General features: G+C 41.9%; 1 protein-coding gene across 1 annotated transcript in view; it reads right to left on the bottom strand.

The window, feature by feature from the left end:
- The window catches only part of LOC126212608 (ankyrin repeat domain-containing protein 65-like), a 72,372-nt gene that overhangs the window by 6,285 nt on the left and 43,559 nt on the right, over nt 1–22,528 (bottom strand). The window contains exon 2 of the mRNA XM_049940038.1: nt 3,501–4,077. Within this exon, the coding sequence (XP_049795995.1) occupies nt 3,501–4,066 (566 nt within the window). The 5' untranslated portion in view covers nt 4,067–4,077. The remainder of the gene's footprint in view (nt 1–3,500; nt 4,078–22,528) is intronic.

Below are 22,528 nucleotides of genomic sequence, written 5' to 3'. Positions count from 1 at the left end.
GTATGCATTTCAGTTTGCAACACTTTGAAGGATTAACTATTTCTCGCATAATTTCGAGTTCAGATACGAGCATATCTTGCTAGTGGTGAAATAAACTGACATTGTGCTTCTATATGTGGCTAGAAAACAGCGTGATATGTGCTGAGTTCGAAACGCAGCAGGTGAATACTTTGTTGTAAAATCATTTAAGTTTCATCATCCCTCTAGTGGTGAAAAATTTCGATACATCAAATTTTATTTTGCTTCATTCACAATCTCTGCCCAAAACAAAATTTTATGCCCCATCATATCAAGTTTTAATGCTGTTACATGTGGTTAAAATGATAGTTAAGATCTCTCGTACTTCGTTAGCCAAGACAGTAGTGAGTGGATTGAGTCCTGGGTCCCAGTCCAATACAAAACCATGTAGTCTGAAGTTGAATCTTGCCTTTGGAAATGTCATTTATTTTAATGAACTTGAGCTTACAAGCACTGACGACTGTCACCTCTGGTAACAGATTTTCTGATATTTACGTTATTGTGGAATTGGTTTTCATATGGACTATAACCGTAAAGGCCTGTTTTCTCTAGTGGTCTGTTGTAGTAATAATATTGTGTAGTGAAACGACTGTATCAGAAAGAGAGCAGACAAACTGCAAGACCGTTAGGTTATGTGGCTGCATACAAACCAGGTGGAACGCAGTTCAGGTCATTTGGCTTCTTCTGAGCATGATCACACATGCATATAAATTAGACAGGCACGACACTCATCTGGTTGTGAAAAAAATTTGAATGTTATTAATGTGATACTTCGATAATCAGACAGCATTCTCAGCGTGTTTTAAAACCTGGCCTTTGAAAGGTACAGATAACGAAATGGTTGACAGTGTGTTTCAAAGGAGAAGGAATTCAGTACAGCGGGCAGTGCAGCAAGGTGGAACTAGTGACTTGACAACAGAAAGAGGCTGTGGCAGTGCAACAGTTACTCGTCATAAAAGTATTACAACATAGATCTAAATAATACGGTTCACAGAAATTTAAGTATTTTTTGAGCAAAGGTCCTCCCTTTGTAGGAAACCATGAAACCATGAGGCAGTTAAAGTAAGCTGTGTCATAGCCCAGTCACGGAAAAGCAAACACTGATGTACTGAGTGTGTGTGTGTGTGTGTGTGTGTGTGTGTGTGTGTATGTGTGTGTGTGTGTAGAGGGGAGGGGATATGAGCAATGTTTGTGATTGATGATGTAGTAAGTTGTGCTGCGAACTTGCTACTGAAATAAAATTTTGTCCTTCACATACAGTAGATGTGAATGATAAATTCCATGAGAACTGATGTCTAGAAGGCCTGGCATGGACAAGGGGAGGAGGATCAACATGGGATCATGAGACATCCTCCCTGAAAAATAGGAAAGCACTGTATCACTTCACTGTATGAAGTAAAAAATAATTCTGCTTGCATGCGGTTGTATTCATCTTATTTTAATTATTATTAAAATTCTAAGAATTTTAGTGTGAAACTAAGTATAATTTTTTAGGGGGAGAGGGAGTGGAATCAGTGAAAGACCATGGCAGCTCCAGAACTGAACATTGTGTATGTGTCTGCAACAGACACCCAATAGTGTGGGAAGTATGAGGCAGTGAATTACAGCATGGATCTAATACACATCATCAAGAGAACTTGTAAAATATACACAAAGATTACTGTTAGTAAAAAGATTACCGTTAATAAAAACTTTTTCAAACTTAAGAGCCTGCGTCATTTCCCACAGGGTGCAGAACGAGTTTGGAGTGATGTTTTAAGCTTTTTCAAGAACATAAATAACAATTCTAATATGTTCATTGTTTCAAACATGAATTTTCATGTTAGTCTTTATTGAATAAGAGAAAAACACACTGAATGATTTACAATACTGGCTACAAGTTCATTAAAACTTGTTCAAGGAATGCACGTAGTGTCATGTCAAACACAAGATTTCCAATATGTCAAATAGCACATAAAATGCTACATAAGTATTAAAATGTAGCTGAAAAATAAATGATAATTTATCAGTGTTAATGGCTATTAGACTTGTATGGACATATATTAATGTAAGATGGTGCAAAAAGAAAGGAAACTCTGGTTCTAGAGCCTTATTAATGCTCACAGACTATCAGAGGTGGAAAGCAACAACAATAGATGGGATATATATAATGTCGTAGTGAGTGTCACAGTGGAATGAAAGTATGTAGTGTTCACTGGGTGGCTATAGTAAAGCCATAGAGCAATCGAGACAGGCAGGCAGGGGAGGGATACTTGTTCATGGAAGACACAGTAAAGCATGGTATTCTGTGTGTCACAGAAGGAAATGTATCCAAGTACCGCGTGGACTTTATGTAATGGCTGAATAGAGAGGAGAAAAAAATGAGGTGGGAAGACTTAATTTTATGAGACCAGCCAGAACCACCTTGAGGATTGGCTCTAGTCACGTGAGGTGGCCTCAGGCTGCGAGAGGTGTGAGCAGCCATACAATGGAGCACCGATGCTTACTTCACCTGGTTTTCTGAACATCTTCCATGCAAGCCCTGACAGCAGACCATTATTATTTTATGTAACGTGCCTTTAGGGCAATTAGAATCTTCCATGTAGTGTTTGGATTAGGAGAGAACGAAGAATTATGTTGGGATGGTTACTGATATATGGCTTGCACGTAGAAAAAAGTGACAGACAACTATGGAACAGACAAACTTGTGGTCTGAGATGTGAATAGTGATTACTCTGATAGTCTGCTTTACTACACGAACAAAATTCCACAGGTCAACATCAGCAATCTAAAATTGTAAATATGTTGCCGCCCTCCTATAATCATTCTGCAGCACATTACCTTGCTCGAGGTGTCAGTTGTAAGTGACTTACTCGGTCTCATCTTGATGCAGCATGGCACTACTCAAATGTGTCTCATTATCATCTGCCACAGAGGCACTGGACAACATTAAACGCTACTTTATGTGAACAGGCTTACAGCAACCTTTACAGGCTGCCAGCTGCGAACTACACATATCACAGTGTCTGAGCCCTTGCTGGGCAATAAAGCTTTGTGTCCACAGCAGAATGTGCCATGCTCTACTCGCACAGTGAGTGTACCCTTTTTCCTGACAGTTGATGCCAAAACCTAAACAATCACTTTTTGTATACATGTAGTTTAACAGAATAATGTCTACAAACTGGCTATTTGATGATTTTTGTAAGCTAACGTACATGGTAATGAACTGGGTTCAGTTCAGGGACCATAGCGGTCGCGCGGTTCCAGAGTGTAGCGCCTAGAACCGCTCGGCCACTCCGGCCGGCCATTATGTATTACCAAGCTCTGGTACAGAAGGGCAGTGATAGCATTGTGAGCTATCATGAAACGACTGTCTATGATGGCGTATTTTACGGCACAGGCACATCTAAAGAAACTCAGTGGCAAACATTATAGACTTGGAAATAAGCACACACACATCCAGAACTTGAGAGACACAAGTGAGTGGGTCGTCTCACACTTACCTGATTTTTGGTGGTGGATCGTACAGCAGTGGGCTCACTTCGATCAAGTCTTGCGGCTGCTTCCACATGGCATCCGCCCACCCCTGAGTGGCCATTACCTCACGGGTTCGTGTCTTCATAAATTCGACGGCGGCCCGTCTGAGGTCGCTGCAAGAGTGGCGGACTGCGAGGGCGGCTGTGGCCGCCGCGGTCTCCACGGTCAGCTGGGCGGCCACCTGCCGCTCGCACTCCGCCTTCAGCCCCGACACGCCGTACTTGTCCGCTGCGGCCAGCAGCTGGGGGGCCATCGTGGGCAGCTGGGGGGCCCGCAGGGTGTACAGGTAGGAGACCAGCTGCCTCAGCACGGGGCCCCCCACGTCGGCGATGCTCACCACGCCAGTGCTCGCCTCGAGGGTGTCGTGGGCGAACATGGCGGCGAACACGGGGCTCCTGTCCACCAGGACGGCCCTGTGCACCACCAGCCGCGTATCGCCTGCCACGAGTATCACCATGGCGTCGTCCCCGGCGTCCAGGAGGGCACCCAGGTCCACGGCCACCATCTCTGTGACGTCCTTAACTGCTTCCATTGCTGACGATTCTGAAACACGACATCATCGAGCAGCCCTTTCAGCTTACAGGTGACTATCGATACTTCTACCAGCAACAGACATGTTCTGAGGCATCAAGCGATCACCAATTTAGTACTGGAGGGCAGCGTGGAGGGTAAATATCGTAGAGGGAGACCAAGAGATGAATAGACTAAGCAGATTCAAAAGGATGTAGGCTGCAGTATGTACTGGGAGATGAAGAAGCTTGCACAGGATAGAGTAGCACGGAGAGCTGCATCAAACCAGTCTCAGGACTGAAGACCACAACAACAACAACATATGCGCGAGGTTGCTTTTACCTTATACTACAACGCTCAGGCACCAACATCGCTTCACATGACCAGCCCAGCCAACTCGATACACCAGACTGCTAGTAACTACTTACTCCTACTGCTACACAGTTCCTACTACATACAACACTGCTCTTTGGTCTGAGATTCTCTTATGGACCTCTTACATAACCCTCCACTGGGGGGGGGGGGGGGGCAAAAATTTGGCAACGATGGTGAGTCAATTGGACTTGCCGTGAGCAACAAATTTTTCTATAGTCTTTTTAGTTACCAAGTCTACAGTCACAGAGTATATACATTATTGGTAAGTGCAGAACATATTAAGAAATGAAATACAGTGCACACACATTGAGTTCAGAACATATTAAGAAATGACAAAATGTATATGTAATGAGTACAAAATATATTAACAAATGACATAAAGTGCACACGCACTGCAAAAGTCTTTAGCATTTTTACATGAATTAAACACATCAAGGAGTGAAATAAAGTGAACACTGTAATATCCTTAGCATATTTACAAGAACTAGGAAAGGAATGGGAAGGATAGCATCATGGTGTTAGCACAGTGGGTTGCACATAGCTGCACTGAAAGTCTCAAAGTCAACTGGTGTTTGTTATATCTCAAAGAATTCATAGTGCATACAGAGAAAATTCTATTTTCAATAGGAAATCAATCATACATACATAAAAAGTGGAAAATGTGCACGGTCTGATGTGTAACGACAAGAAAAGCGAACTGCTAACATTACCTTGCCGGGCACTTGCCAATAAAAAATATAATCATCATCAGTAAGTGGTCATATAAATATCTGGAAATGGCATTACAGTGTGATAAATCATAAAGTATATTCATTCAATAAATGGTTTTATATTGGAAATATGGTGATTGCTCTTGCTTTTTCTGGTTCTCAAAGTTTCGACGTGTGCTACACTGGGGTGAGGAATGCTGCGAATTCTATGTGGACCTGCGTATAAAAGCTCAAATTTACTGCATCCACTCTTCCCTCAGTTGGACAGATAATGTGTGCGTACTAATATCTTCTGTCCAATGTGAAAGTCACGGCGTGTACAAACCTGTTTTTGCTGTCTTCTCCAGCGCTCTGCGGCACCTTTGATGTTGTTGAGCGTAATGTCAATTATTTCATGGTGGTGTAGTCGACGAGATGTGGGAAAAGATACTAATTCTTTAATTTTGTTAGGTGGTTCAACATTTTTCAGTATGACAGTAGGAGATAGCATAGTAGATTCATTTGGTATAGAGATAATTACATCCTGGAATGAGAGTATGTGTGTGTCCCAATCAATATGTCTTTTATGGCAGTATATTCTACATAGTTTTCCAATTTCTTTCATCAGTCGTTCAGAAGGGTTCGAAGAAGCATGGCACCTGGATATATATGACTCTGAGCACTATGGGACTCAACTTCTGAGGTCATTAGTCCTGGATATATAGATCAGAGAAATGTTTCTAGCTCGTAACATACGTGTCCATATTGCAGATCGAAATTGTGGTCCATTGTCAGAAATTACTTTCAATACATGTCCTACATGAAGCAGGAAATGTTTTACAAATGCATTCGAAACAGATTTAGTGGTAGCTTTGCGCAACGGAGTGAAGGTAACAAATTTCGAAGTGAGTTCAACAGCGACAAAGATGTAACAAAAACCTCTATTAGTTTTGGGAATCGGTCCAAAATTATCTACAGCGGCCATGTGTCTCAATTTAACGGGCACAGTGGCATGTAACGGAGGAATATGTGAAGTCGTGTCTGATTTAGCTTTCTGGCAGATTTTACATGACGGTAAGACTCGTCGAATACATTTCTCCATGTGGGCAAAATAACAGTTCTGTTTCAGTATAAGAAAACATTTTCTAGCTTCATAATGTGCGTAACTTAAATGAGTATACCAAATTTGTTAACAAGCTCGTCAGGAGTACATAACAACCAGTTGTTGCTGTCAGGGTGAGAGCGGCGAAACAGAATGTTCTTGCGTACGGTGTAATGGTTTCTAATGGTAACGTTATTCGTATCTTGCCAAAGGTGTTTAATTTCTTTCCATACGTTGTCTTTGTTTTGCTCTTGTGCCATGTCTTGTAATGAAGACGAAATGAAATTTTCAAATGCAACTCGTTGAATATACATGACGCTAGAATTTGTTTGGTAGAAGTTAGTTGCGATGTCTTGCTGATTGTTGCTGAGAGAACGGGATAGTGCGTCTGCTGCAATAGTTTGTATACCGGGAATGTGAACAACTGTAAAATTAAATTCTTGTAAATAAAGTTTCCATCTGCTTAGTCTGTCACGTGAAAATTTAGCGGAAATTAAAAACTATATAGCTCTATGATCTGTGTAAACGGTAGTATGTCTTCCATAAAGAAAATGCCTAAATCTGGTAAATGCCCATACAACACATGATGTTTCAAGTTCTGTAACAGAATAATTGCATTCAGCAGGTGACAGAACTCGGCTTACAAAGCGATGTTTTTAATTACTGTAGTACCGTCTTCTTCAATTTCCTGAAAAATGTGTACGCCTAAAGCGGTATTAGAACTGTCGGTGGCAATGGAAAAATTTCTGGTAGGATCTGGGTGTGATAAAAGTGGTGCATTCAACAAGGCATGTTTCAGACTAATAAATTCAGACTACTGGTTTTTCATTTAAAAGTGTGTCTCGGATTTCGTCAAAAGTAAAAACATTTTCGTGAACAAGAATCTGTGTATCAAAAGTATTGCTTACTTTGCTCGAAGAAGCAACCTGTACTGTATCTAGTCAAATTCTTTCTGACGTGCTGTTATTTGCAGGATGATGCTGTGGTATTTCAACTATTTGTACTGTTCTGTTATTTCTTCCTGACGTATTAGATTCGGGATGATACGGACTGTCTGGTTCATTCACGATCTGTTGTTGCGGATGATTCTGCTGCTGGTAAGACCGACTGTTACGCTGAAAACTGTGCTCATTACTTTTATATCTGTCATGATAGTCACTGCTATACGGAGTGTTGCGATAGGAATTGAAATGATGTGTTTTCTGTAGGTACTGATTTCCTTGTTACGGTGCGTTACTATTTGGTGGAGCCGACGCTATACATGTCGGCGGCGAAACATTAAAGCTTGGTTGACCTTGCACATTACATTGTTGGTTAGATATGCTAACGGCTGGTTTTGTTGCTGTTGTGGTGAAAACCCTCTATTGTTGCCAAAAATGTGTCTGCGATTGCTGAAAACTTTGTACATACTGATGATTAAAATTTTGTCATTTATTAAAATTATACTGGTAGTTCAGGAGTGTCGAACGAAAATTGTCACTTTCGGTAAAACTTGTCATATCAGGTTTTCTTTACTCATTCTTAACCGTAGATAGATCCATGGTTGAAGAGCTGTTTTGATAGATATAAAGGATAGTAAAAGAGTAGGCAGCAGTGCAGAAAACTAAAGATGAAATAGCACTACTACGGCTCGGGGCCCTGTGCATGCTACGGCACATATTCATCGAAGTGTAACGAATCCCCTGAGGTCTCTTACGCGCTACAAATAAATTTTAGTTTCTGCATTACAGCCCAAGCTGGTGGAAATGCGAAAGCAAATTGTTGTATCCAGTCCAAAGGGTGAATCTGTGTTCTGTCATTCTTAAACACCTTCAATTTTCTCACGGATAGAAAATGCTTGTAATCAAAATTATCGTCTCTGAATGTCTGAGCAGGCTCAGGATTTTGTGATAATCTGTTTGTCTGTGATTGTTCGGAATCTAAGCCACGTACTCTCTGTATATTACCTAAGTTATACTGGCTGTGTGAGTGTGACAAATGTTCAGAATGTGGCATATGCTGCGACGTGTTAAAGGCTGAAACATTTTTCATTTCCGTCACTTCTTGCTGTAAAGATGACACTTTTCTACGCAATGTATTATTGGACGAACCTATCTCACTGATTGTCTGCTGTAAGTTTTGGAATTCGGGCGTTTGATTGAACGAAATCGGTGACGTATCGTTTGATTTAGTGTCATTGTTATTTTCGATAACGTCAATACGACTGGCAAATTCATCAAATTTTTCAGTCAGTGCTTTAACCTGATCGTCATTTTTAGTGTCACAAGCATTAATTTGGTTTTGCATTTTACGTGTGGTTTTGTTTAATTTCTTAACGTCTGCTGGTCATTGTCTGAAAGTCTACTGTGTGTGTGTCTGTTTTTATTTTAAGAGCGGAGATTTCATTATGCAATTCAGTGTTCAACTGTTCGATAGTATTAATTTCGTCTGATACTGTCGCAGTATTAGTGTCTATGTATGTTTTTCCTTTCGTAAATAACTTACGCTTATCTTCCTGTCTCTGTGCAGTAATTGTTTCCATGACTTGTTTCTGTACTTTGTTCTGTTCCTGTATGAATTTACGGTAACGCGTTTCACTGTTTTGTAAGTGGTGATTAAAACGTTCGTCAATTTGGCTGTTTTGTTGTTCAAATTTCTTATCGACTTTCGCATCCAGTGTGCGTGAAAGTTCAGCTGACATTAAACTCGTCGCGTAACTGTGTTGCGTTTTCAGATCATTGTTTAGGGACTGCAGTAATTTCATCTCTAAGTAATTTCGTTGTGGCTGCATGTGTATTACTTAATTCATGTGCAACAGATCTAATTTCTTCACTACTATTCCTAGTACAAGCCTTAATTTCCTCACGTAATTGTTCTTTAGTACCATGACATTGCACAGCAACGGTTGTAATCTGTTCACTAAGTCGTTTGTTCTGTTCATTAAGTTGTTTGAAATTTTTGTCTTGGTTTTCATGCGACTGTTTGAGATTGTTGTCTAGTTTTTCATTACGTTATTTGTAATTGTCTTGTTTGTCACTGAATGGTAGCAACAATGCTACAACTTGATCCATGCCAAAAATACCGACTCTATTCTCTCTACTGTGTGATGGTGTATCTGCATTTGTCACGTTTTGTGAAACCATTTGGTCATTGATTCACGAAAAGGTTTGCTAATTGGACTACAATGTTCATCTTTGTGAGAAAAATTTATCTGTTCACTATGCAAATTTTGCAAATCAGGTGTGACAAACTGGGCAGCGTTCATTGTATCGGAACGTGCCGCATCATCAATTGTCGTTAAATTAAGTGTGGACATGATTGAATTTCTTTGCTCATCATTTAGATTAGAATCATTACTGGTGGTCGGCACGCACTGATTATCTGTATTTGGGGGATTATTATGACACTGAATGTCGCTAGTATTGTTGGTCAAATTATTCGACTCGGCTTTTTCACCCATTGCACATCGCGATGTTACTGTTAGCAGTTTTTCGCGGCATTTTCACAGATCGAAGTTAAGCACAAAATCAAACAAAGACAAAGCAAAAATGGAAAAAATACAGTATCAACAAAGAGCAAAAAATTGCCGATGATCTGTGAAAGAAGGAGTGACAAATTAGTAAATGCGTTGCGCCAGATACAAGCTACATTTAGCATTAGGTAAATAAGAGCAGATATATAACTGACTACTTCTCAGAAATTCACAAAAATACGATCCTGGCCGGTTGTCGTCAAGTGTAACCTCCCAACAGTTAATTATACATATATAACATTCACATTTAGTGTAACCTCCCAACAGTAAAAAAATATAATTATATAATTCACATTCAGTGTAACTAACCAACAGATAAACTCCGTAACCTACCAATATTAAAAATGTGACTAACCTCCTAACTAAATCGTGGCTCACCTATAAACTTTCAATAACTGACTGTGAATTTAAACTGGTAAATTTTGGACGTCAGCAGTGCTGCTTCATGGCCCTGAAAGATCATACTGAATAAATGGAAAATTCTTACCCCGATAAGGTCGCCGGATAACGCGTATATATCTGTTCCTATAAGAAATTCTTCTGGCACAGCGCAGTGCAATGATGGCCGATAGATTTGTCATGTATAAAAAGAAACAACTGATTTTTCTTTGCGATAATCGGGATCACAATGGATTTGAGAAATTAGTAAATTCTTTAAATTGAGATGAATGATTGTCAAAAGTTAATTTTTGTAAGAAAGAGTATTATTACTAGATTTTTTTAAAACCTTTTACATGGGACTTGATATAACAGTAGTATATATGCGCGAGGCTGCTTTTACCTTATAGTACAACGCTCAAGCACCGCAATCACTCCACGCGACCGGCCCAGCCAACTCGATACACCAGACTGCTAGCAACTACTTACTCCTACTGCTACACAGTTCCTACTGCTTACAACACTGCTCTTTGGTCTGAGATTCTCTTATAGGTTACATATCGCAGGCAGCGCGTGAGCAATCCATCGAAATTACATCTGCTCGAGTGCGCTAGCAACAAATTCCTTAATCATGAACCTCTTACACGGTATTAGTCGATGCATTCCAGCGTTTTACGCCAGGTCTGATGTCCCTGCAGCAGTAACTGTGTATCAAGCAGATAAAACAAAGTTTCTTATCTTACCCAATGATCCAGACTTGTTCGGTATAGTTACCCCTTTTGAATTCTCATTGCCCATATTATGGTCTCATTATACCCGTTGACAGGAATTTTATTACTGTAATGCAACCACATAAAGAAAGCAAACGCAACCCACTGCTCACACACGCAGTTGTCCAGAAAACTTAAAATTCTCGACAAGTATTCTTAAACACCGTTATTAATGTCCGCTCTTTAGGCTACTTCAACACGATATTCTCACAGAACTATGTGTACTATGGTGCGCTACGTACGCCACTGCGCATAGCTGGCCACCTCAAAACCACTTGTACACTTTGGCATTAGTAAATACAAAGGTGCGCCCTCACAACGGCATGCAGGACAGGCCACCTTAAATCTTTGCTGTCTCCTCAGACGGAGATATCAATTCTGTGATCTCTTTTACGCCTTTCACAGAGAGCCATTACTGGTGCAGCTGCCTCAGAGCGTAAGTCTATTTCTCAACTAAAATGTCTATGTAAGGAATACTTGTCGATTACTGATTTTTTTTTATAGCTTCTCTATCACACAGGTTTAAGCAAAACATGGACATATAACCTTGCATACCGTACACAAGACAAGACAGATCAAACCTAATTTCCTTACTCTAAATATCTTATTCAAATTCCAATTCAACTATTTACCATTATTTACATATTGTCTGGGTTATTCCACGAATGGTTTGATGTGGGGAATAGTTCCTCTTCATTCACGTGAGATGGCCCAGGTTTTGGTGGTCCTATTTCTACTTGTTCTGTTGCACTGTTTCAAAAACCACCTTATTCGTTTGACGGCCACTTCCCCACGACCTATTCGGCTTGTTATCGGTAGAGTGCCTACCGCCGTCAGTGTCTCTTCCCAGGCTTACTGTTACTCTTAGCCTGAACAAATCCGTTGTGCTGCCGCACCTGTTTTTTTCCCACTGTGAGTCGTTATTTCGTCGCCCGTTTCGCCATTCCCACTGTCGGCGTTTCTCACGGGCTTGCTCCTCGTTAAATGCGAACTCGAGTTCCCTCAATATTCCTTTGATTACTTCTGTGTCGCTCCAACACCTCACGGCAAGCGTTTGCTGGTAGGCTATCGGGAGCTTCATATAACACAGGAGTATAATTTCAGCTCCGCTACAAGGATTGTCGAGATATTGGTTCCTCTTTGTCATATTCACGAAGAATTTTACAGGACTTCGGTAACCTGTGCCTTCCATATCTCTAGACGTCATTCATTCTTGCTTAACGCGTTCCTGTATTTCTTTTGACCAGAATTCGCCCAAGAAGGCATTTCGGAGTTGCAAGTCCTGGCAAAGTTCCTCATATGTTCTGCTGTGGCTCCCTCCACATGTGAGCACACGTGATCGAGCTTATACATGAGTGGCCAGTGGGGAGGCAGAGACAGGTCAAATTGGCCTATAAATGTTTTGGGATGAAGACTACTGCCTTCATCTCTGTAATGTTGAAACTTCCTCACCGAGATGAAGTGTTTAAAATCATCTCTATCTTCGGCATGATAGTTCTGATTTCTTCCTTCATTTTGTTGAATATGTATCTCCGGGTGCAAACTACCCTGTTCAGAAACTCTGTCTTCCTCTCTGTCAATGTGGCTACTCGATAAATGTTGCGTACTACGTACTAGCAGACAGCAATTGTGCCCAGTCGACGTATGCGTGCCCACCGAGTTATCTAGGGGCGTCGGCGCGGCGCTACGGTATGCTCCGCTGCTACCGGCTTCTGCCGTTCTACTCGAGCCGTCCAAATTACCGGACAGAGAAGTTGGTGTAAGAGCTGATGGAACCATTTCTTCAGCACTCACTACCTCCCTGTTGATATCATTGCAAGCTATTTCGCCAGGATGGCTACCCTGAGTTGGTATTGTGGTTTTCCCGATAATGCGTATAACTTCATTCTCCAGGTTTCGTTTTAATTCAGAGACTTCATCTCTTAGTGCGTCAGTAGGCCCCACGTCCGGTTGTTGCAATTTGGATAAGACAGCCTTCCCTACCTTCGCGACACACTGTGTCGAGTCACGAGTTTCCTTCGCAATTCTCTTTACCCCCTATGCTATCAGCTTGGCTTCATTGGCTGTTCTTTTAATTAGAGCCTTCTCCTTTTCTAATTTTACTCCTAGGTTCTTTATCACCTATTTCATTTCACGTATCATTTTTGCGCTCGCCTTCTCATCATTCGATAATTTTGAATTGAGATCTGACTTAGATTTCTCAAGGTTCGATAATTTTGAACGGAGTTCTGAGTCAGATTATTCAAATTTTGTATTAAGATCGGAGTTATATTTCTAAACGGTCGATAATTCTGAACTGAGATTTGAGTTAGATTTCTCAATTTTTGTCTGCATCCCTTTCAAAATATCTATAATATTATTTATACCTGCCCCATTTCGACTTTCTGTCTGCTGTGACCTGCATTGGGCACCGTTTCCCATGTTCCTGCTAACCTTTGAGTGTCTAGAAACGAAAAGTTCCCGTGCACCAGACGGGTCGCTCTGGATTGAACCACTCGACTGGGGTCGGAAATCATTCATTTCTGCGGCACTACGGCTCCGTGGGCTGTACCCTCCACATTTATGGACTGAGACATCCGCCACCACGTGCCTCGGTTCCTCTGTGCCGCTGTCGGACTCATAGATTCTGCTACCCACTGGGATGAAGCTATTCTTATCAGTTTCTAGCGTCTGCAATTCACACTCGTCACTTCCGCTTGCAGTACCCTCGGGGCTATCACCCATTTTATCACTATAACAGACGAGATTCTGCTCTGCTGTCGCCCTGGCTTTCGCTCTAGTCAGCATGTGCAATTTAATGCTAATCGTACACTCGAGTACACAATATACCCCACCCTCAACAATTAAAGAGAACAAAACACCAATCACACAACAAAAGACTAAACTAGGTGTGAGCAGTGAACACAAATGCCACCAACTTATACTTCCTAGTAGGATAGCTGCACAAATGGTTGTGCACTTACTGTTCAGCATTTTCTGAGTACAACTAACATTAGCACGCGCAACAAAAACAACAACCCGCTTCGAGCATAGAAACAACAAACACAACAACAACAACTTATGCTAATCTTTTTATTGGTGATTCTACTATTAAAATTATCAGACAAGTTGAATCACAAAGAAAACAAAACTTAGGTTTCTCCTAACTGCATCTCAGGCAGATCTCAAAATTACGAATCCTAGTGATGGGTCAGCCGTATGGAACACCCCACCCGTTGCTTGTCCGGATTTTGCGTGTGTTCGCCCCTGACAAACAACTTACAGAGAAATTGGGAGTGGAGCTATACGCAAAAATGGATACATTTAAATGTGGCCCTGTCACCCCTAATTAATCTGCAGTGGTAGTGTTGACGATAAATCACACCTATTTTTACTTCCAAACATGAACGATCACGAACACTTAGGGTGTTCAATAACATCAAACACAGACACAAAAGTAAAACAAAGCGAAAGAGTGAATTCAGGATCAACTACTGAAAGTAAAGGCTCTACTGAATCACAATAATTTTATTATAACCTTCAGATCAATGCTAAACGAAACACAATGAACAATTTACAAATTACCTTCCTAACTGGCATTGGCAGTCAACTGTGTTACAATCGGTACAAAACGCGATCTATCATAACTTGGTTGAGCAACTGACATCGACACAAAACGCAAAATACGAAGAACATCTACACCCCAAAGTATCGTGAAGCCTCTGTGGAAACAGAAATTGCACGTGATCCAACTATTTAACGTTACTCCTAACACAGGCCGAAGCGGGAGCGATCTCACCATAATATTCCTGTTGCAGCGGCGGTCTCCAACGCCGACGGCGCAGCCGTGCGATCGGCGTGTGGCGTCTCGGAAAGAACACTCCTACAATACTCGGACAACAGACCGCTGTCCGTAAACTTCTCTAATTACGACAGTCTTCCCCGCACCAAAGAGCTGGCGCGGCTAACGTCGTCTCAGAACGAGAGACCAAGACGGGAGACGACTTGGCTAACGTCCTCTCAGTACGAAAGCCCGGAACGGAAGACCTCGACGGAGAGTCGAGCAAGATCGCTCTTCACCTCTGTTGTCCCACCTTAACGTTTACCGAGCCAATCACATCGCGAGACAGGCTCAAAATACCCATTTTGCATGTGCCGCCCAATGTATGGCCTCGAAATCATAAGTTTTTTCCAAAGCTAGAGCCACACGTGCAGGCAACAATAGTTTTACTGGAATTTTTCTCCTAAGAGACCACTCGATATTTTCCCGGCACCATTTGAGTTACTCGGAGGCGTAAAATTAGTGGGACATAGGCGAGGGCACGCGCAAGAAAGCCTGTCCAGCTACCCACTGCTCTGTTTTGGTAAACACCTGAGCACCTGCAGCCTCAGAAGCTGGCGGCAGCTGTGGCCTCTCTAAACGGATCACAGAACTTCCCCAGTTAACCATTTATGCCGTCAGGCTGCGGCCTTCTGCGGCTAGGCGGGGAGGTAGCCGAGCTCTGTCTCGCATACTGCATTTCTGCAAAGTTTTACGATTAGAAAAACGCGTAATTCTCACTGTATTACCTAGCCTGCGTGCCGATGTGTTTCCACATACATTTCCTACACCGTATTTTAGAGTATTTACCAACTACTCATCTCCAAAGCGACAGCGCCGCTCTCAGTCGTTTTTATTGACGTCAAGTGCTCGCAAAGTGATTATAGTCACGTTAAATGGACTCCTGTAAGGTGCAGGACCGATGCCACCTTACAGTATCAAATAATGTTAAGTAGGTTTATGCTAAAAGGGAAGTTAATTCGAGTGCAAATCAAAACAGTTAATCACGTAAAGTATAAATAAAATATCAGGAACTTAAATATTTATTTCGGAAAAGAGTACAATTCGAAAGTGTGTAATTTGGTGATTGGTCAGTCATGAAAAGCCCGGGCTAACGCGGGAGGATAATATATTTCTATTGGCCTTAAAGAAAACTGACCAATCAGAAACGAGTATTCTTCGTGCGTCTTTTGTCTTGGAGACAGAGAATGCTTACGCCAGCCTTTCAATGGTGCGGTTGTGTGTAGTATGAGCTCCAAAGGAAGTTATAATTTGCCAGTTTTAGCTGTGGTACATGACTCAAAAGTGCTTTAAAGTGATGGCAAATTTATTCTGTTTTTTTTTTTTTTTTTCTTTTTTTTTTTTTAGAAAGTATGGATTTTGTAAGTAATTTTGTGCATGAGAAAAGACAAATTCCGCTTGGCATATTGAGCAGATCGGTGACCGAAACCTTGATTGTATTAGATACCGATGAACTTAATAGTGTGGCGGGCATTATCGTTTAAGAGCAATTCTTACTTAGTAGCTGTTCATATTTCGGGACATACGTTGCCATAGACTTGCTAACGTGAATGAAAGGGTTAGTGCATGGCTGTGTTGGGATTAGCACGGGCTTCGCAGCGAACTTGTAATTCTAAACTTCAGATTATACCGAAGTTTTATGAGTACTTCTACCTTTCACTCAAAATTAAGACCTTTTCCGAATTCTTAGAATAGTTACGTTGTGTGCAGCAGCCTAGGGCGGGTCGCAGTACGGTAGGTTTCTGCTCGGCTTTCCTACCGGCGATCTGCTGCAACGAGTTCACAGGCAGGTGCAGGACAGAAGGAACCGCGCTGCCCCACATGGTGCATAGGCCGGGAAAACAGTTAAAAAGCCGTAGTACATTGAATCCGTGGTTGAGAGAAACTTTGTGAGAGACCTAATAGTCCATGAACCATGGACCTTGCCGTTGGTGGGGAGGCTTGAGTGCCTCAGCGATACAGATAGCCGTACCGTAGGTACAACCACAACGGAGGGGTATCTGTTGAGAGGTCAGACAAACGTGTGGTTCCTGAAGAGGGGCAGCAGCCTTTTCAGTAGTTGCAAGGGCAACAGTCTGGATGATTGACTGATCTGGACTTGTAACAATAACCAAAACGGCCTTGCTGTGCTGGTACTGCGAACGGCTGAAAGCAAGGGGAAACTACGGCCGTAATTTTTCCCGAGGCCATGCAGCTTTACTGTATGATTAAATGATGATGGCGTCCTCTTGGGTAAAATATTCCGGAGGTAAAATAGTCCCCCATTCGGATCTCCGGGCGGGGACTACTCAAGAGGATGTTGTTATCAGGAGAAAGAACACTGGCGTTCTACGGATCGGAGCGTGGAATGTCAGATCCCTTAATCGGGCAGGTAGGTTAGAAAATTTAAAAAGGGAAATGGATAGGTTAAAGTTAGATATAGTGGGAATTAGTGAAGTTCGGTGGCAGGAGGAACAAGACTTCTGGTCAGGTGACTACAGGGTTATCAACACAAAATCAAATAGGGCTAATGCAGGAGTAGGTTTAATAATGAATAGGAAAATAGGAATGCGGGTAAGCTACTACAAACAGCATAGTGAACGCATTATTGTGGCCAAGATAGATACGAAGCCCACACCTACTACAGTAGTACAACTTTATATGCCAACTAGCTCTGCAGATGAAGAAATTGAAGAAATGTATGATGAAATAAAAGAAATTATGCAGATAGTGAAGGGAGACGAAAATTTAATAGTCATGGGTGACTGGAATTCGAGTGTAGGAAAAGGGAGAGAAGGAAACATAGTAGGTGAATATGGATTGGGGCAAAGAAATGAAAGAGGAAGCCGCCTGGTAGAATTTTGCACAGAGCACAACTTAATCATAGCTAACACTTGGTTTAAGAATCATGATAGAAGGTTGTATACATGGAAGAACCCTGGAGATACTAAAAGGTATCAGATAGATTATATAATGGTAAGACAGAGATTTAGGAACCAGGTTTTAAATTGTAAGACATTTCCCAGGGCAGATGTGGACTCACCACAATCTATTGGTTATGACCTGTAGATTAAAACTTAAGAAACTGCAAAAAGGTGGGAATTTAAGGAGATGGGACATGGATAAACTGAAAGAACCAGAGGTTGTACAGAGTTTCAGGGAGAGCATAAGGGAACAATTGACAGGAATGGGGGAAAGAAATACAGTAGAAGAGGAATGGGTAGCTTTGAGGGATGAAGTAGTGAAGGCAGCAGAGGATCAAATAGGTAAAAAGACGAGGGCTAGTAGAAATCCTTGGGTAACAGAAGAAATATTGAATTTAATTGATGAAAGGAGAAAATATAAAAATGCAGTAAATGAAGCAGGCAAAAAGGAATACAAACGTCTCAAAAATGAGATCGACAGGAAGTGCAAAATGGCTAAGCAGGGATGGCTAGAGAACAAATGTAAGGATGTAGAGGCTTATCTCACTAGGGGTAAGATAGATACTGCCTACAGGAAAATTAAAGAGACCTTTGGAGATAAGAGAACGACTTGTATGAACATCAAGAGCTCAGATGGAAACCCAATTCTAAGCAAAGAAGGGAAAGCAGAAAGGTGGAAGGAGTATATAGAGGGTCTATACAAGGGCGATGTACTTGAGGACAATATTATGGAAATGGAGGAGGATGTAGATGAAGATGAAATGGGAGATACGATACTGCGTGAAGAGTTTGACAGAGCACTGAAAGACCTGAGTCGAAACAAGGCCCCCGGAGTAGACAACATTCCATTGGAACTACTGATGGCCTTGGGAGAGCCAGTCCTGACAAAACTCTACCATCTGGTAAGCCAGATGTATGAAACAGGTGAAATACCCTCAGACTTCAAGAAGAATATAATAATTCCAATCCCAAAGAAAGCAGGTGTTGACAGATGTGAAAATTACCGGACAATCAGTTTAATAAGCCACAGCTGCAAAATACTAACACGAATTCTTTACAGACGAATGGAAAAACTAGTAGAAGCCGGCCTCGGGGAAGATCAGTTTGGATTCCGTAGAAATACTGGAACACGTGAGGCAATACTGACCTTACGACTTATCTTAGAAGAAAGATTAAGGAAAGGCAAACCTACGTTTCTAGCATTTGTAGACTTACAGAAAGCTTTTGACAATGTTGACTGGAATACTCTCTTTCAAATTCTAAAGGTGGCAGGGGTAAAATACAGGGAGCGAAAGGCTATTTACAATTTGTACAGAAACCAGATGGCAGTTATAAGAGTCGAGGGACATGAAAGGGAAGCAGCGGTTGGGAAAGGAGTGAGACAGGGTTGTAGCCTCTCCCCGATGTTATTCAATCTGTATATTGAGCAAGCAGTAAAGGAAACAAAAGAAAAATTCGGAGTAGGTATTAAAATTCATGGAGAAGAAGTAAAAACTTTGAGGTTCGCCGATGACATTGTAATTCTGTCAGAGACAGCAAAGGACTTGGAAGAGCAGTTGAACGGAATGGATGGTGTCTTGAAGGGAGGATATAAGATGAACATCAACAAAAGCAAAACGAGCGTAATGGAATGTAGTCGAATTAAGTCGGGTGATGTTGAGGGTATTAGATTAGGAAATGAGACACTTTAAGTAGTAAAGGAGTTTTGCTATTTGGGGAGCAAAATAACTGATGATGGTCGAAGTAGAGAGGATATAAAATGTAGACTGGCAATGGCAAAGAAAGCGTTTCTGAAGAAGAGAAATTTGTTAACATCGAGTATAGATTTAAGTGTCAGGAAGTCATTTCTGAAAGTATTTGTATGGAGTGTAGCCATGTATGGAAGTGAAACATGGACGGTAAATAGTTTGGACAAGAAGAGAATAGAACTTTCGAAATGTGGTGCTACAGAAAAATGCTGAAGATTAGATGGGTAGATCACATAACTAATGAGGAAGTATTGAATAGGATTGGGGAGAAGAGAAGTTTGTGGCACAACTTGACCAGAAGAAGGGATCGGTTGGTAGGACATGTTCTGAGGCATCAAGGGATCACCAATTTAGTATTGGAGGGCATCGTGGAGGGTAAAAATCGTAGGGGGAGACCAAGAGATGAATACACTAAGCAGATTCAGAAGGATGTAGGTTGGAGTAGGTACTGGGAGATGAAGAAGCTTGCACAGGATAGAGTAGCATGGAGAGCTGCATCAAACCAGTCTCAGGACTGAAGACCACAACAACAACAATGAAAAATTTAGTAAATCGGTACACGCAGAAGTTTGAATGGAAACCGTTTCAAGTTGCCAGACATACTTAGAAGAAAGATGTTGAACAGTCACAATAACAACGAGGGCACATCGAAGCAGCAGACGGCGTCACAGCGGTACAACGACCAGCGGTATGGCAGAGCCGCGATGCCAACTTAACACGACGAGCGGGGACCCTGAAACTGGTACGGCAGACGGAGGAGGTCGGACTCTCAGTTTTAGCACGCCGAGGCTGCATCATTCAACGAAAGGTAAGTTTGTTACATTTGTTGTGTGTGTGTGTGTGTGAGTGTGTGTGTGTGTGTGTGTGTGTGTGTGTGTGTGTGCGCGCGCGCGCGCGTATTGAGAGACTGAATAACATGGAAAGTGGAAGATTTTGTAAATACGAAAAAAGAGGAAGGACTTTCATTCAGTGTAAGTGCTTCGCAGACTACCAAGCTTGAACAGACAGAAGGAGTAGATGTTAAAGTACAAGAGAAGGGTTTTGACGTTGTTTGTTATTTACGGACAGTGGAGTAGAATCTACTTTAACTATATCAGTTAATGTAACTAGTGGAGGTAATGTAGATCCTGAAAGTGACATTAAGTATGAATTCGGTAATGTCTCCTACATCTGACATCATTCTCACTGCAAAGACCCACTTCTTTGGGCGCTTCATCAATTCTGCGGTATGCCCTTCCTAATCGAAATCGAGCAGTTTTCCAAATCTCACATTAACCTTGGATTAGCGTACTCACACTTTTCCCAATACACCTATCTTGTACAACACAGGAGTAAACGAATCTGTCACATTACGTATATGTTTCTTGTTCTATTACAAGGCTTTACCCTTATTCTATTAAGTGAGCAGCACAAGAAATTAAGCTTCGAATTTAATCTACAGTATTCAGTTTACATATTACTTCTGATGTGTCGAGTTTATACAGTCTCGACACAATGAGTGGATAGGTGCACGCGAAACTAACGCAGACGGGCGTAAATTCTGAAACAGGAGACTGGATGAAAAACTATAAAGAAAAGAACGTATTGGGTAAAATACTTAGCTTTTAATGATGTTCTTCTTGTTGTAATACATCACTTGAATGGTAGTAAGCTATTAGCACTGATACAAATGGCGCCTTGCTAGGTAGTAGCTATGGACTAAGCTGAAGGCTATCTAATCTGTCTCTCGGCAAATGAGAGGAAAACTTGGTACGTCTGGTCGCAAGCTATGTCGTCCGTACAACTGGGGCGAGGTCAAGTCCGTATCTTGTGACCTGCCCTGTGGTGGCGCTAGGTTTGCGATTACACAGTGGCGACACGCGGGTCCGACATGTACTACAGGACCGCGGCCGATTTAAGTTACCACCTAGCAAGTGTGGTGTCTAGCGGTGACACCACAACTTCGTACTTAAAAACGCACGTTGTTCACATTTTACTTCAACAGTGCTGGCCGGCCGTTGTGGCCGAGCGTTTCTAGGCGCTTCAGTCTGGAACCGCACGCCCGCTACGGTCGCGGGTTCGAATCCTGCCTCGGGCACAGATGTGAGTGATGTCCTTAGGTTGGTTAGGTTTAAGTATTTATAAGTTCTAGGGGACTGATGACCTCAGATGTTAAGTCCCATAGTGGTCAGAGCCATTTGAACGATTTTTAAACAGTGCTGTGGCGAAGTTCCGCCTACTTTCTGTTGCAGCTGTGAGGATAATATTTCCAATAGCGACCGATAAGCTACACACATATTATATGAAACACTAATAATCCTTCTAAAATCAACTGAAATCTACCCAGAGTTAATTTGCTAAGGTTATGACACGATTCGTACGACATTGCTGCCATTTCGCACTACTAGCAGTTATAGCGATAACTAAAATGATGGATTCCAACCATGTCGTTATTTAACTTAACCCCGTCGCAGTATTTGGTAGTGAAAAATAACTTGACAGTTATTGATAACCGTTAAAAATAATGGTTATCAAAGAATAACTGGAACCGTGATAACGGTTACTCCAGAATAACCGTTTGGCCCGCCACTAGTAAGAAGTGTTGTCGGTGGGCGCGTAGGAGGGGGCAGAAGTAGTGGGAGGGGAGGGGAGAGCTGCCGGCGGCCGACAGGTGGTGGGGGGCAGGCGCGGTGGGCGGCGAGGTCTGCGGTACCCGGCCAGGACAGTACTAGAGATGGGTCGAACTCGTTCATTCCAGTGAACTACTTCATTCATTTCACTCTTTGCCGTGAAGCGTTCAAATGAAGTAGTTCATTCGTGAAGTACGGAAGCCTGTCGAAGTTGCCCAGTTCGCCGCTCAGCCGCTGCTACGCTCGCTTCGCCTCGCTCGTACAATGAAGCTTCGTAATACTTCATAATTTTACCAACAGATGGCCGAACTATGCAGTAACGTGCACGCAACGTTTTACGCTCTTACAGCGTCTGAGTTAACTTAAATAGAGCATGGTCGAAGGGGACAAAGGAAAGATAAACAGAGAAGCTGTCACATATAAGGAAGGTATTACATTTGATCTTGCTCGAAATTTTCTCATGAAGCGTCCAAAAAAGTCTTTATCTGCCAAATGAAATATTATTTGTTGTATTCCTGAACTGAAAAATAGGGCTACCAACGAAATGCAGTCCAATTTTATGTTCCTTGTAAAATTTAA

The sequence above is a fragment of the Schistocerca nitens genome, chromosome 11 (genome assembly GCF_023898315.1).
Source record: "Schistocerca nitens isolate TAMUIC-IGC-003100 chromosome 11, iqSchNite1.1, whole genome shotgun sequence".
Classification (NCBI taxonomy): Eukaryota; Metazoa; Arthropoda; class Insecta; order Orthoptera; family Acrididae; genus Schistocerca; species Schistocerca nitens.
Note: the sequence above shows the minus strand (reverse complement) of the source record. Positions and strands in the feature narration are given on the sequence as shown.